This window comes from Myotis lucifugus, unplaced genomic scaffold (genome assembly GCF_000147115.1).
Source record: "Myotis lucifugus unplaced genomic scaffold, Myoluc2.0 scaffold_206, whole genome shotgun sequence".
Classification (NCBI taxonomy): domain Eukaryota; kingdom Metazoa; phylum Chordata; class Mammalia; order Chiroptera; family Vespertilionidae; genus Myotis; species Myotis lucifugus.
Window position 1 is genome coordinate 1,609,454 of NW_005871254.1, and position 15,386 is coordinate 1,624,839.

At 44.8% G+C, this 15,386-nt stretch overlaps 1 protein-coding gene across 1 annotated transcript in view; it reads left to right on the forward strand.

Annotated features, from left to right (window-relative positions):
- The first annotated feature begins 8,884 nt into the window (after nucleotides 1–8,884).
- Nucleotides 8,885–15,386, forward strand: part of ERCC6 (ERCC excision repair 6, chromatin remodeling factor) — a 79,897-nt gene continuing 73,395 nt past the window's right edge. Inside the window, 3 exon segments of the mRNA XM_023761296.1 lie at nucleotides 8,885–9,512; nucleotides 12,783–13,218; nucleotides 15,037–15,157. Of these exon segments, the coding sequence (XP_023617064.1) occupies nucleotides 12,797–13,218; nucleotides 15,037–15,157 (543 nt within the window). The 5' untranslated portion in view covers nucleotides 8,885–9,512; nucleotides 12,783–12,796.

Sequence of the window (15,386 nt, forward strand, 5' to 3'; positions counted from 1 at the left end):
TAAAAAAAATATTATTAAAAAATGAAAAAATGATTTGACTTGGTGTGGTAAACATATAATACAGTGTACAGATGATGTTTGGAATTGTGCACCTGAAACCTGTATAATTTTGTTAACCTGTGTCACCCCAATAAATTCAATAAAAAGGAAAAATTGTCTCTGGCCACTTTGGACTCCTTATGCCTCTGAATTAACAGGCAAATAGGCTGTTATGGTGTTGGCTGGGGTGATTGATCATGACTACCAAGGGGAAATTGGACTACTGCCCCAGTGGAGGTAAGGAAGAGTATATCTGGAATGTAGAAGATCCATTTGGGTGTCTCTTAGTATGAGGACTACAATTATTATGTGCATTTCCTTCTTTATTTTGCTATAATATGTTTGTGTATATAAGGCATATGTACATATATTTGTATATATATCTTTATTTAATGTGTTAGTTCATACAGCTAGAGGTGATTCTAACAGCCTATTTGGTTGGTTGACTGAAACTTGGATTCAACCTGGCCTACATTTACTGGTAATGAGGCTGCAGTGCTAGAGCTGCCCTGGCATGATGCGGAGAACAGAATTTAAAGGCTAGACAGAGAGGAATTACCTCCACCCATGTTCTGGAGAAGACCCAAGAGACACTCCCTTCGCTAAGGCATTGAGAAATACATTAGTGATCAGAACACCTGCACCTTTGAACAGCTCTGCGGTTGCTTTCTTTTGTAGGTCAGCTATGACTGCAGGGAATGCAGGCATTGAGATGGGCTCTCTGGTTGCAATAAGGACAAGATTTCAGAATAGTGGAGGCCAAGAAGCAGCACTTAAAGGCCAAAGACACATCTGCTGCAAAGGACAGCAGGGATGCACAGGCGATCAGAATGCCTTTACCCACAGAGGTCTTTGGCTGTGGCCAATTAGTTACAGTGTTCTTAAGAATGAAATACATGAACAGTCTACTACAGTATTCCTTGATCTATATAAGGAAAAATTCTTGGTCTGGTAACTAAAATCTGACTGGAGTTGTGGCTTTTCAAGAAGTCTTTTGAGAAAAACCCTGCATCATTCCCACAAATAAATGTTGTAAATATTACTCCAGCCTTCTCCAAAGATATCTATTGCTGTTTACTGGAGTGACTGTGCATTTGGGGACAGGAAATTGCCGTATCTCTCCAAGATTAGCAGATACTGACTCTGATGGCGCACCAGTCAGGGTGGGATTTGATGGTGGTCAGGTGATAGATGGAATTGTAGCTGAAGTCTGAATTACAGTGGGCCCTCTTGGTCCATAGATCAACTCTGAGGTAATTTTTCAAGTTTTGTAATGTATATTTGACTTAGACATACTTGGCCACTGGTGGGATACCAAATGTTCTCTCTGACCTATGAGGTGAGGGCCATTATGATACGAATGGCTAAGGACTAACTTCCACTTTCTCCAAGACAGTAAACCAGAAGCAGTACTACATGCCTGGGAGAATTACACATTCATTTTACCAAAAAAGACTTGAAATAAACAGGGGTGATGAAGACTATCACATCCCCATATGACTCACCAGTTTTGTCTGTGTGAAGGTCAAAGGATCTTGGAGAATGACTGTAGACTATTGTAAACTTAATCAAATTGTGACTCCAATTTTAGCTGCTATTCCAGATAACTTTACTAGAAAAAACAAACACAGTTCCTGGCACTTGGCCTGCAGCTATTGACTAGCTAGTACTTTTTCTCCATACTAATTTATAAAGATCACCAGGATTTATTTCCTTTTACCTTGCACAATAAGTACAGTTAGTATAGCTTTACACTCTTACCTCGGAGCTTTGCCAATCTCCTGCTCTCTACCATAATATTGTCTACAGAGATTTTGGTCATCTTGACATTTGACAAAACATCACAGTGGTCCACTACATTGACAATATTATGCTGATCAGATCTGATGAGCATGAAGTAATAAATTTCTTAGGTGTCTTAGTAATATCTAAACAAATATGAGATATAGCAGAGGGTGGAAGATGAAATCGTTCTTGGCACCAACTTTGTATCAGTCAGGGTTCAATCAAGAAAGAGAAATGACATATTAATTTGAATACAGAGAGTTTAATACAAAGAATTATAAACACTAACAGGAGAATGGAGTAATAAGAGATTGGATAGTAAAAAAATAAAGATCCCTTTAAAGAACACAGGAATAGTGAGTATGAGGAACTGCCACTGCTTCTAGGGATAAGGTAGAGCACCCAAGGAAATGCTCCCTCCGGGCTGGGAAATCATCCTAGGGCTGCAGGGTCCCTCCTGCTGGACCGGGCCTCTCCTTCAGTCAATGGGCTTCAGATTACCAAACTGGCTCCAGTCCAGAAACTGGGCAAAGGATTACATTATGAGCTGAATGTTTGTGTCTTCACCCAATTTGTATGTTGAACCCTTAACCCCCAATGTGAGGAAATTTAAAGATGAGGCCTTCGGGAGGTGATTACTAGTAGATGAGGTCCTGACAGTGGGGCCCCCATGATGGGATTAATGATGCTACAAGAAGAGACACAGAGAGCTTGGCTCCTCTCTCTCCCCTGATGTGCACAAAGGGGTCATGTGAGCTCAGTGAAATGGCAGCCATGCCCAAGCCAAGAGAAGAGGCCTCAGAATGAGATCTACCATGCCGGCACTTGACCTTGGATTTCCCAACCCAGATGTGTGAGCGATAAATTTCTATTTCGTTAGGACGACCCGCTGCTCTCCCATACTGCTGGCAATATTAGAATAAATTCGAGGTGTTTCGAGTGACCAGAGAAGTAGTACCTGTAAGGAGTTGAAGCCAAAGTTCCAGCTTACCTTGCTCACACAGCAGTTGTGTAACCGGACAAACAATGGGTCTGTGCTGCCTGTCACTACTCAAGCCAATTAAGCAGAGACAGGGTTGAATCATATATGAGTGTTTACCCCAATATCGCTGGCAGTGTGGGAGGGCAGCAGGTCGTCCACAAAAATCTGCTCTCTCCCTCTCCCCCCATAAGCCAGATGTTTATATCAGTAGAAGTACAAAGGAAAGTAGGCAAAAGGGCAAATGGGCAGTTTACAGATATGCAAAAGGGCTGGGATGTTCAAAGGGCTTAGTGATATGCAAGGCCTGGGGTTACCAGGGAAAATAGCCAAAGGATGGGCCAGGTGGGCAGTTAACAGGTGAGCAGGCTGGAGATTTGCAAAGGCCTGCAGGTGTGCACAAAGGGCTGGCGATTCTGGTTTCTGCAGCAAAGTTAATCTTTCCATGATAATCGGCAGCTCCAAACGGGGAGGGGGCTGCATTTCCAGGTGAGCTCTCAGGTCCCAAGTGCGGCTGCCAGCCAGGTGAGAATGTGCCTTCTTTAATCAGAATAAAACAATGGTTAACAGAGCATGATCAATATTTCTTACTATTCTAGCTGGTTCCCCAACATTCTATTTCTGTCCCCTTTCCGTTCCATATCTGGAAAATACCTGAGTAAAACTGCAAAAAGAACTTTATGTTTACATGATTTCAGATCTCAGCCCAAATAATTACGGACCGGCTTTACCTATGTGACCGTCTAGGAAAGCACTTGGAAGTCAGGCGGGCTGTAGGACAGTGCTCCCTTTTGTATTCTACACACTGAGGCAGCTGCCCATTCAATACCTCTCAAGCGGCCTCCTCACTGTGCCCACTACTCTGCTCGCTCCACGAGATGAGGACAGCAAGGGGAGCCTGTGAAAGCACACCAAGGATAAGCAGAGAATGCGCAGCCGGCATGCTACTCATTTCTTCCCTTTTTTGGGAAGGGCCAGAAAACTGGAACAGTTCGTGTGGAATTAGTTCATAAGACACACTAAATGGCGATTCCACCAACTGGCAGACTGCACCAGGTGGAGGGGCTCTCTGGGGCCCTATTGGCTGCCCTACACTTCTGCTAACCCTGTCACTCTCTGTGCGACCTTTTCATTATTTACTACTACTGGGCTGAGAGCAAAGCGGCCAGGCTGCTCTCCACTCACTCATGCATTAGTTGTAATTAAACCCTCAATTTTATTTATGCTGCCACAAATGGATTAACATGTTGCCAGCAAAGAACAGGAAGTATTAAAAAGCACCTCCAGGAGTTCGAGGGTCTCTATGGACCTCTCTAAAATGAGGTGGGCTGCGGGCAGGGCTCCTGCTAGGCTAGGGGGGGCAAATCTTTGAAGCTTCACCACTTCACACAACCTTGGAATAGCCAGTGGCTCTGAGATCTTGCAGTGGCCACATCTCTCTAGCTGCAGTGCCTGGCAGTCCTAGTGGCTGTGGGAGAGGGCCTGGGAGTGGCATTCTGTGTACCTGGAGGGAAAGGGCCAGGGCCCTGGGGGGTGGGGGCAGCAGAAATCTCATTCCCAGCAGCTACAAAACAGTGAGTGCTGTGCTGGAGTTAAGGACAGAGAGCAAGGAGGACTTCTTGCACCATGAAGAAGAGTGCTGGAAAGCTTATGAAAAGGCGGAGCTGGAGCTGACCCACAAAGGGCTCATAGACTATCACCATGCTGACCACCTGAAGTGAAGGCATGAGCAAAGACTCAAACATTCATTCCTTTACTTTCCAAGGGCCAGATGCATTGCTAGCTCCAAATAGGAGGGTGAGAAAAATGAATGAGAACGTAACAGGCCAAATTGGGGCGTTTTAATCCAGCAATGTGCAAATGTGATCCTCCCTAATCACCACTGCTACCAACATTGCTCTTTCAGGTCCTTTTTCTGTTTCTGGAAAGAAAACTTGATCTCTTGCCAGAAAATATTACCCAAAATATTAGTAAGCTTGGCTAGTATTTCAATCCAGGATTAAAACCTGTATCCTTTCAGGTAAATATTCAGCTTATCTGGGTGTTATGATCCTCTGCCCAGGCCTTCAGAAGCATGAGCTGCTGGCAGAGGAGAGCACGTGGCCTGCCCTCCGTCCCAGCCTGCCCTCCCTGCCCCAGGTTCTGTGCCCATAAGGGCAGTGCCCTGGGACAGTATGAAGAAGGTCCCACTTAGGGATCACCTGCTCTTGGGGGAAGCAGGAATGAGTCTCTTTTGCTTCACTTCTGCATCTTCTTTGAATGCTGGCAATGTGTGTGGACTCCGTGGACCTGCATGCTCTGTGGGTAACGGTGCAGTGACTGCTGGCTGCCATTGTCTTTGTGTAAATGGCAGGTCCTCATCTTGTTGTCTTCCCCATCTCTGGTATAGCCATTTGGATCACCTTCCATATCAGTCAACTTTTACTGTATAACAAAGTACTCCAGAACACAGTGCTTTATATAACCAATACTAAAGGCCCGGTGCACAAAATTCATGCACGGGTAGGGTCCCTAGCGGCTCCCAGCTGCCAGCCGGGGCCTTCCTTCATTTTGCGCCGCCCCCCTGGCGGTCAGCACATGTCATTGTGAGCAATGGAACTCCCGGTTGGTCAAACTCCCAAGGGGACACTTTGCATATTAGGCTTTTGTAGGACGTGGCTATAGGGTTAAGCCTCGGACTGACCTGTTGGCAAAGCCACAAACAAGTCCCAGCTTAGAGGGCACAGTCCTCTTAGCATAATTAGGCTTGACCTTATGACGCTCCCTAGATCTTATCTGGGTAGCTAATGGGCTGAGGGAGGTGGAGCAAGTGCTGCCAAAACAAGTGAAACTCACAAGAACATTGTAACTATGGTGACCACTACCTTGTTTACCTCTGGCTATAAAATAAAGGCTCAGCTTGCCTCTGGATCTCTCTCTGTGGCCTCAGCCAGGCACAGGAAGATCCACCTAGACCCAGCTTATTCACTTTGTCTGTCATTTCTTCATCCTTCACCGCCCTCACTCAGGTTTGCGAACCCTTGGCTGAGCTGGCTCGGCACAGCTTTTATATATATAGATTTATTCGTTCTCATAATTCTTTGGGTCAGTCAGCAAGTAATTTCTCTGGTCTGCATCAGCTCCACTGACCCCTGCAGTCAGCTGGAGGCTCAGTTTTCTGATCCACCTAGACCCAGCTTATTCACTTTGTCTGTCATTTCTTCATCCTTCACCGCCCTCACTCAGGTTTGCGAACCCTTGGCTGAGCTGGCTCGGCACAGCTTTTATATATATAGATTTATTCGTTCTCATAATTCTTTGGGTCAGTCAGCAAGTAATTTCTCTGGTCTGCATCAGCTCCACTGACCCCTGCAGTCAGCTGGAGGCTCAGTTTTCTGTTGACATTGGATGGTATAGGACGGCCTCTCACACCTCTGAAGTTGGCCTGCTGTCCACTGAGCTTATTTGCATGGCAGCTGTCACAAGATTTCCAAGAGAAACAACAGTTCAAGCCCCAAGGCATTCCAGCATTTTTTAAAAATTATTTCTTAGTTTTACTTAAAAGAATTTCTAAGTATGTATGATAATTGCCAAGATATCTTAACCAATTGTACATTAATGAGTTACCATTTGCCAAACGATTTTGAAGTTAAATTGGTAAAAATCTTTTCAGGTTTTACAGCAAAGTAAATGTTCAGTAGAATCATATAGTATTGTCATTTTTATAGGAAAAAATAGTCAAATATCAGTGATTCTATATGGTGCTGCCTAGTAGTTGCTGGAGGTCATGGTGCATTTTGGTGTGTCTGATGTGCTATTGATATGTCTTCTGGAGTCACAGGTCTGAGCCTGACTCTGGGTGGAGGGTCTCTACTGGGTGGGCATTAAGGAATTTTTTTTCAAATTGTTTTTCTGAGATATAATTCACACACCATAAAATTCACTTTTAAAGAGTAAAATTCAGTGGCTATTAGGATACTCGCAAAATTGTGTAACCATTGTCACTAATTCCAGAATATTTTCATCACTCCCCCCCCCCCAAACCCTATACTCTTTAACAGCCACTCTCCAACTCCCCTTTCCCCCATGCCCTGGCAATTAGTTATCTACTTTCTGTCTCTATGCATTTGTCTATTCTGGACATTTCATATAAATGGAATAATATAGTATGTGGTTCTCTGTGTTTGGCTTTCACACAGCATGATGTTTTCATGTTGTAGCATGTATCAGTCCTTCAGTCTTTTAATGACTGAATAGTTTCCCATTGTATTGATTTGCAACCTTTTGTTTATCCACTCATCCGCTGATGGACTTTTGGATTTTTCCCCCTTTTGGCTATTACAAATAACACTACTATGACTCTTTGTGTACATTTTTTTTGTGTGTGTGTATCTATGCTTTCAGTTCTCTTGATTACATATGTAGAAGTGCACTAGTGATATTTGATTAAAGTTCACCCTAATGATACCATTTTAATGTAATTAAAAGTGTTTAAGGTCTTTAAAGACCCTATCTCCAAATACAGTCACATTCTGAGTTACTGGGGTTAGGATTCAATTGAGTTTGGGGGGATGCAATCTAGCCCATCACAGATGGGAACAGCTTCTTGTCTCTTTTAGCCTTAGGAGTACTGTGCCATCCTGAGTTGTTTTCCTAACCCCTGCCCACAGCTTTCTAAGTTATTAATTCTTACCCAGCTGGCGTGGCTCAGTGGTTGAGCATCGACCTATGAACCAGGTCACAGTTTGATTCCTGGTCAGGGCACAGGCCTGGGTTGTGAGCTCCATCCCCGGTGGGGGTTGTGCAGGAGGCAGCCAATCAATGATACTCTCTCATCACTGATGCTTCTCTCTTGCTCTCTCTCTTCCTTCCTCCCTGAAATCAATAAAAATATATATATTTTAAAGTCATTAATTCTCCTTAACTACCCAGTTTGATGTACCACCTGTATAAATTCTGACTGATATATAGGGACTCTCCAAAATAGTACATATTAAAAAGGGGACCTCATTCTTAAAATGGTTGGGGACCACTATAGATCTGGGGAAAATTCTGCTTTCAGATTCAAGCATGAAAACTACTATTTTACCAAATGCCTTTCTATTCTCAATACTTTATTCAAGAGACCAATAGAATTCTCTATTCCCTCTTAAAAAAGCAAGTTACATTTGTAAGTGGGATGACGTCGCTAACAGGAGGGCTTGGTGATATTCCCGACCCCCTGTCCCTTGGTCCCTTAGCCCCTAAGCGCGCAGCGCACTTCCCACCAGGCCCACAGGCCCGTTCCGCCCATCCCCCCGGGCTCTCTCATTGGCCCCTGGGAAGTCCACTCCGGGCCTGGAACCCTGGGCGGACCCTGCCGCTCGCTTCCGCTCCCGCCCAGGGGGCGACTCCTTCCTCAGGTGAATTTCAGTTTCCTCCGTTTGTTCTGAACCTACGTGTTGGCATTTTGTTTCTTCAAATGCTCCAACCTGAAATTCTCATCTGGCTCAAAATCCTCATCTTTGATCTGAGGGCAGATATTAAATTAATGAATCACTAATGCAATCAAGACATTCCTGCAGGCCCACTGTGAGCACACACCGCCCCCGCCCAGGGTGTGTGTGTGAGTGTACATGTCCTTTAATGCACATCACCGTCTGACTACGGAGGCATTTTTACCAGGAATGAAGCGCCCGCAACTAGGTACACGCCGATCCCCATTCACATCCGGGTCAAAGGTGGAAAGGCGGAGCTGCACCAGCCCTCCAATCACTGGGCCCCGACCGCCTGCCAAGTCCGCCCGGCGCCGCCGCTGGCCCCGCCCACGCAGGCCGGCGGTCACCGTTGGGGGCGGTGCTGGGGGCGGGTCCCCACGCATGCGCCGTGGCCGCTTCCAGTCGGCGTCCTGGCTGCGCGCTGCGGCCGCGTCTGCGTGTCCCTGCTGGCGGCCTCGCGGCCCCGGGTGAGTGTTGGCTCGGCCGGGGTGAGCGTCGGGCGGGTAGTGACTGGGCCTCGCTCGTGCTGCCCGGCAGCCGGGGCCCCTCGGACCCCTGGTCCCGGGCCCCAGGCGCGCCTCCCGGGCCGCCCACCTGCGGTCGGAAGTGACGCCGCGGCGCGCGCTCCGGGGGTGGCGGGTCCCCAAACTGGCCGGCCCGGGCGGGTGAGCCAGCGAAACGAGCCCCACTTCTTGGCCCTGTGGCCGGCCCCGCGCGCAGGGTCAGCGTGGCCCAGTTTGATGTCGGTTAAGTATCAGAGCAGTTTGTTGTTTGACCGAGAGGATCGGGCTGAATGCACGTCGGCACTTGGGGCCTTGGGTCCCTGGCGTGGGGAGGGCAGAGCCGGCTGCGCGAAGGCTGTCAGGTGGTTTCCCACGGAGCGCCCTCGCCCTGCTGTCGCCCGTTCCACGCGGCGTCCCTTCACCGTGTGCCTCCCGTCTCCTCGTCGCGCTGCTTCCTCCGGTCTGCGATGGCACAGCCGTCCACAGACACATTTGGATCATGCCATCACCTCCGTGTGCAGAACTCGGAAGAGTCGGACCCTTGCGCTTGGAGTGAAGTCCACGCTCGCTTTACCCAGGCCGCGCGGTCTGGGCCTCGCCCACCCTCCTCTTCGCTTCCCCCGCCTTCAGCCTGTGTGCGCGCAACCAGACTCCAGCCCCGAGCCCCGCAGAACCCGTGCTGTGAGGGGAGGACAACGAAGATACTGTTTCCCCTTAAGCCGTGCAGAGCGCTAGTTTTGCACAATGAATGTAAAGTAAATGCTCACTGTGCCCACTCCTTCCATTTTCCAAGTGCACCAGCCTTTACCAGCCTTAGGAATTACACATCCTGTTTCTTTGCAAAAAACGCTCACTCCACTTGTGGCCGATTAACTCATTCGTTCTTCAGATACTGGCTTAAACATCGCTTTATCAGAGAGGCCTCCCTGCCCTCCACAGTGTCACTTAGGTCCCTCTGTTATTTGGTCATACAGAATCCTGTGCTTTCCTCTTACAGCAGTTACCACAGTGACATTGGTGTGTGTGTATACTATATATGTTTTATATGTACATATACAAATACGTCCCTTGTACAGTGTTCTTTGTAGGTTATCTCCCTGCTCCCTTTCCAGCTCTTGCATGTTATAGTTTTTCTTGACCTAGTTTTCCTCTTCCAATTCATTATTACTTTACTAGAGGCCCAGTGCACAAATTCCTGCAACAGTGTGGTCCCTCGTCCTGGCCTTCGGGATCAGCCGAAACCAGTTCTCTGACATCCCCCAAGGGGTCCAGATTTCGAGAGGGTGCAGATCAGGCCAAGGGACCCCATGGGTGCACAATCAGGCTGGGAGGGACCAAGGAGGGCTCCAGGGCATGTCCAGCTCATCTCGCTCAGTCCAGATAGGCAGGACCCCAGCAGCAAGCTAACCTACCAGTTGGAGCTTCTGCCCCTGGTGGTCAGTGCATGTCATAGTGAGTGGTTGAGTGCCCTTAGCATATCATTAGCATATTATGCTTTGATTGGTTGAACAGCTGACCGGACTTAGCATATTAGGCTTTTATCATATAGGATCATTCCAGCTGTCAACCTTACATAGGCAAGCTCCTTAGACTCTAAGGCAGGGGTGGGCAAACTTTTTGACTTGAGGGCCACAATGGGTTCTTAAACTGGACCGGAGGGCCGGAACAAAAGCATGGATGGAGTGTTTGTGTGAACTAATATAAATTCAAAGTAAACATCATTACATAAAAGGGTACGGTCTTTTTTTTTTTTAGTTTTATTCATTTCAAACGGGCCGGTTCTGGCCCACGGGCTGTAGTTTGCCCACGGCTGCTCTAAGGCTTAGAGGGTAGGCTACCCATTGGTGGCTACTCACTTCTTAACTCCCTATAGTCTGGTGTTTGTCCCCATTGCTCCACTGAAACTTTTTTTAAACTAAGATAACCAGTGACCTGCTAATTTCCAAATCCACTGGATTCTTTCTAGTTTCCTTATGTGAACTTGCCATCTCATTTCCCACTTTTAACTATTCCCTCTTCTTTTCTATTAGAAGTTTTCTGCAAACATTATTTAACCTTGTCTTTATTATCTAACATTATTACTTCATATATTCTACAATATTATTACTTAATATATTTGGATTTATGTGTTTTTTAACTGAAAAACAAATCTTTGCATACATACAAGTAAGAAAAATGAAAACAATTGTTAAATTTCAGCCAGTATTAAGGATCCTGCCTCTGTTGAAAATGGAGACTAGTTAATGATGGAGCACTAAACTAATTCTCCTGAAAATAATCAGAAGGCCAAAGAAAGGAGGGACTTTCTTACTCTGTTGTTCACTTTAACCTCTAAAAGAATCTCTGGTACCTGTCATCTCTTTCTCTTGAGCCCAGATTTGCATTCTGACTGCATCCTCACCCGTACCTGGCATTTATAACTTCCCACCAGCTCCTCCGCCTGCTTCCATCTGCTTCCTTTCAGAGATTTCATTTTTGTGACTGAATTCACTGGTGACTCAGTAGTCCAGACCAGACTTGTTATTTAAGACTCCTCTCTGAACCTGACTTTCAGCATATATTGAGCACCTCCTCTGTATCAGACCCTGGGCCAGGTGTTTAAATCTTGTACATGTTTTTTGAACATCATCACCCAATTCATCGTCACTTCCTCTGTGTCCACGTGGCCTCTTGTTCATGTCTCTTCTATGGATCTGTCCTGCTGTCTTGTTTTTGACACTCTTTCCCACTAGAGAGTGAGCCGCTCAGGGCAGGGTGATGCCAAGTTCCTGGCATCTCTGTATCTCTGCTTGGCCTCTGGGATCTTTTTATCTAATGAGGAATGAGTGGGGCTTATTGGGGGTACTTGTGGTCATTTCATAGAAATAAGTTTCAGTGCTGAAAAACCTTAGTTTATTCACAGTTAAATGAAAAGCAAGCTGTCTCTTGGTCAGTGTGTTGCTTTATAATCTAGTTATTAGAGTTATGCAGGCAATATAGTGAATATATTTTTATTCAAGGAATTCCTGACTACTTGGAAAGGTGAAACTTCTTCTGTATTCCTCCCTGCCCCTTCTGCTTCCCCTTCCAACTATTGTAGGTGTAGTGTTATCTCCATCTGTGCATTCCATACACACAGATGCAGATGCAGCTTTTTCCATAAATGTGTTTATACTGTGGCTCTTTTCACTTTACAAGACTTATACCAGTATCACTGAATATACCTAATGCCTACATTAAACTGTTAAAACATGCTGCAATAAACATACCTGCACATATTATTTCTCTGGAATAAATACCTAGTCGGGTGCATTTTAAATCTTAATAGATATTGCTAATTGCCTTCCAAAGGAGCTTTACTAATTTATATTCTCACCAGCATTGTGTGAGGGTGTATCTTCCTGGTCTATACGGATATTATCTGGCTTTATGTTTTTGCCTACCCAGTGGGTGAGAAATTATATCACACATTGAAATAGAGTTATTTTTGAGAATATTTTAATTTTTCTCAGATTCTGATTTGAGTGGTGTTATGATGATCTCTTGTTTCTGTTTATTGGAGTAAATAAATGTTCAACCTCAAAGTTTCTAGTGTCAGATCATATAGAAGCTCTCTCCTTACATCACTAAATCTAAATCTATACATCACACTTGATCATGCTATTATAATGTAAGTCATTTATGCCATGACATAGTGAAGAGGCTAATGTAGGAAGCGCCAGCTGGATGGAGAAGACTCTTCGCTGTTACTCAGGACTTTGGTTGTCAGCTTTTTTAGCTGGCTACCCAAATGTCCTTTGTCAATGACACTGCACTTTTTTTCTTTTGGTTAGTTTTTCTTATTTATTATCAGAACTCAAGAAGATATATAGCTTTTAAGAAAAGTAATACTTGGAAACATGTTTGTGTAATTGGAGGACTATTACTTGATCTTTTGAAAAATCAGTCTGCTTCATAAAATATTCAAGAAACTAGCTATCCTTTCTATATAACAGAAAAGGCTTATTGAAAGGTTTTTTGTTGTTGTTTTTTTACTTTTAGGTGGTCTATAAAGGATGCCGAATGAGAGAATTCCCGACTCAAGTCAAACTGAGGAGCAAGACTGTTTACAGAGTCGGTGTGTCAGTGATGGTGAAAAAATGACAGTTAAGCAAGAAAATGATGGTGATGCAGAGATGGAGGAAAGCCTCCCCTCTTGTTCCTCTGCTAATGGGCCATCCATCTCCACGGAGGGGTGTCCGTGGGAAGTTCCGAGGAGAAGGCCTGCCCTGCTGCACATCGACAGACATCAGATCCAGGCGGTGGAGCCCAGTGCGCAGGCCCTTGAACTGCAGGGGTTGGGTGTGGACGTCTATGACCAGGACGTGCTGGAGCAAGGGGTGCTTCAGCAGGTGGACAGTGCCATCCATGAGGCCAGCCATGCTGCCCAGCTCCTTGATGCAGAGAAGGAGTATCAGTCAGTCCTGGATGACCTCACGTGAGTGTGGACCATCTTCTCTCTAATTGCAGAGTTTGTGTTGACAAGGGATGGAGAGATTCAGGTACTAGCTGTAGTATCCCAGAAATATTAGGAGATTCATAGCATTTCTGATATGGAGGATAGAATCAAAAGGGAGCTCATTGACCTTGTGTTCGAACCTCAGCCCTTCCCTCTGGAGCAGCATGCACATGGTAGTTAAAGTTTCAGTCCAGCTCACAACAGCCTGTTTGTGCATAATGGAGAGGAGTGACCCGGAACTCACAAGCATGTGCACAGAATCATTCTCAGGAGAAGTGTACTCACAGTTCTTAGGTGTCCTGCTCGAGAAACCAGGAACACACCTGCCCTCTCACATTTTTCTCTATCTTGTAGTTTCTTTCCCTTAAAATGAGTATGTCTTTTGGTAATTTTTCAGATTTTGCATTTCTAGAAATAAGGGAAAATATCTCTCTGCTCTTCCTTTCTTCTGTCCTACTTTTGACTGTAAGGGAAGATGAAGTCCCATGGAGATTTCATTTGTGTTTTAGAGAGACTTGGGCCCTGTTGAGCATAACACATTAACACATTGGTAGAGAAGGAAGAGGCTCTGGGCTGGGCTAGGAGGGGGTGCAGGATTGAGCTCACACTCCATTGCTAGTCTTCTCTGCCTTGGCCAGTGTTCCAGGCAGTGTCAGGCAAGCAAGAAAGAGAAGGGGAGGGCTGGATGGAGGGGTGGTGCAGTCTTAGCTGGGGGTGGTTGTGGGAGGGGAGAAGGAGGAACATGGAGCTGTTGGTTACCCACTGGGGAGGCCTGTAGTACAGCTGGCTATTGGCACTTAAAGGACATGTTTTCTATTAAGTTTCCTGGTATGTTCTTTAGGCCTCTTGAGTTGCAGATGTTCTCGAATAGTTGTAGTCTGACCTTCATTTGTGAGCACCTCAACTCTTTGTAATGAACACACCTTTTACATTTGACCTTAGAAATGTGTCCACTGCTTACAGAGGTGGCAGAGCAGAGTGCTGCAGAGCCACAGGCAGGTTAGCACCAGATGGGTGGTGGCATGTGGTCCTCAGCTTGCCAGTCACTTGCATTGATAACATCTTCTTATGCTAAAATCCAGAAAGCATACAACAGCAAATTACACAAATGTCAAGATTGAATTTGTGTTTTGAAAATTGGGAGCTATAATTCTGTGGTCTTTATTTTAGGAGCAATGTATTACAAATTGATTTTTTTCCCCTTCGTAATACTACAGCAAATGTGTTTTCTGGTCATGTGAAAGAAAAATATTGCCACAGATGTCTGACTTATACAAGAAAATGTTTAAGCATTTTTAGTACTTTTCCAAGCTTAGAGAGACTTTCATAATGGGCTTTTAAAATCCATCTATGGGGTGGTTGACAATAGGGGAAGCAGGGGTATATGGGAAATCTCTGCACCTTCCTCTCAATTTTGCTGTGAACCTAAAACTTCTATAAAAAGTAGTCTTAAAAAAATGTACTCATCTCATATAAAAGGACAACTTATTGCACATTGTTTTAGTAGTCTCTTGAATAAACTAGTCACTTAAAATGCTTATAGGATAAATTAATCAGCTTACAAAGTGGAATGAGCTGATTTAAAGAAGCCAGATAAAAGAAAACACTAGTCATCTTAAACTTCTAACAACCCTTCAAGTTCTACTTATGGTCAAGAAGACTATGCATTTTAGTCTAGTTTCTTTTATCTTAGTTAATAAGAAATAAGAGAGCCATGTTTTTAGTATTTCAATCTTTATATTATACTATTAGAAATGTTATCAGGGTGGAAAATATACGTTTTATCTTATTTTTCAGGTCATGTACGACATCCCTAAGGCAAATCAATAAAATTATTGAACAACTTAGCCCTCAAGCTGCCACCAACAGAGACATCAACAGGAAACTAGATTCTGTAAAACGGCAAAAATATAACAAGGTGATTTCAAATGACACTTGAAAAAGTCATCATTTAGACTCATTTAATGTTTAGGAAGGATTCTGAAAAGTACTTCTAAGATTTGAAGCAAATATTTATAATAGAAAACTTTGAGTTTTTATGTATGTTTAATTTTTCATCTGTTTCCCTTTAATATCCTTTGTTAGAGTATTTTTTAAAATACATACAGACATACACACACACGTTTGAGAAAAAGGTTTTTTGGCTT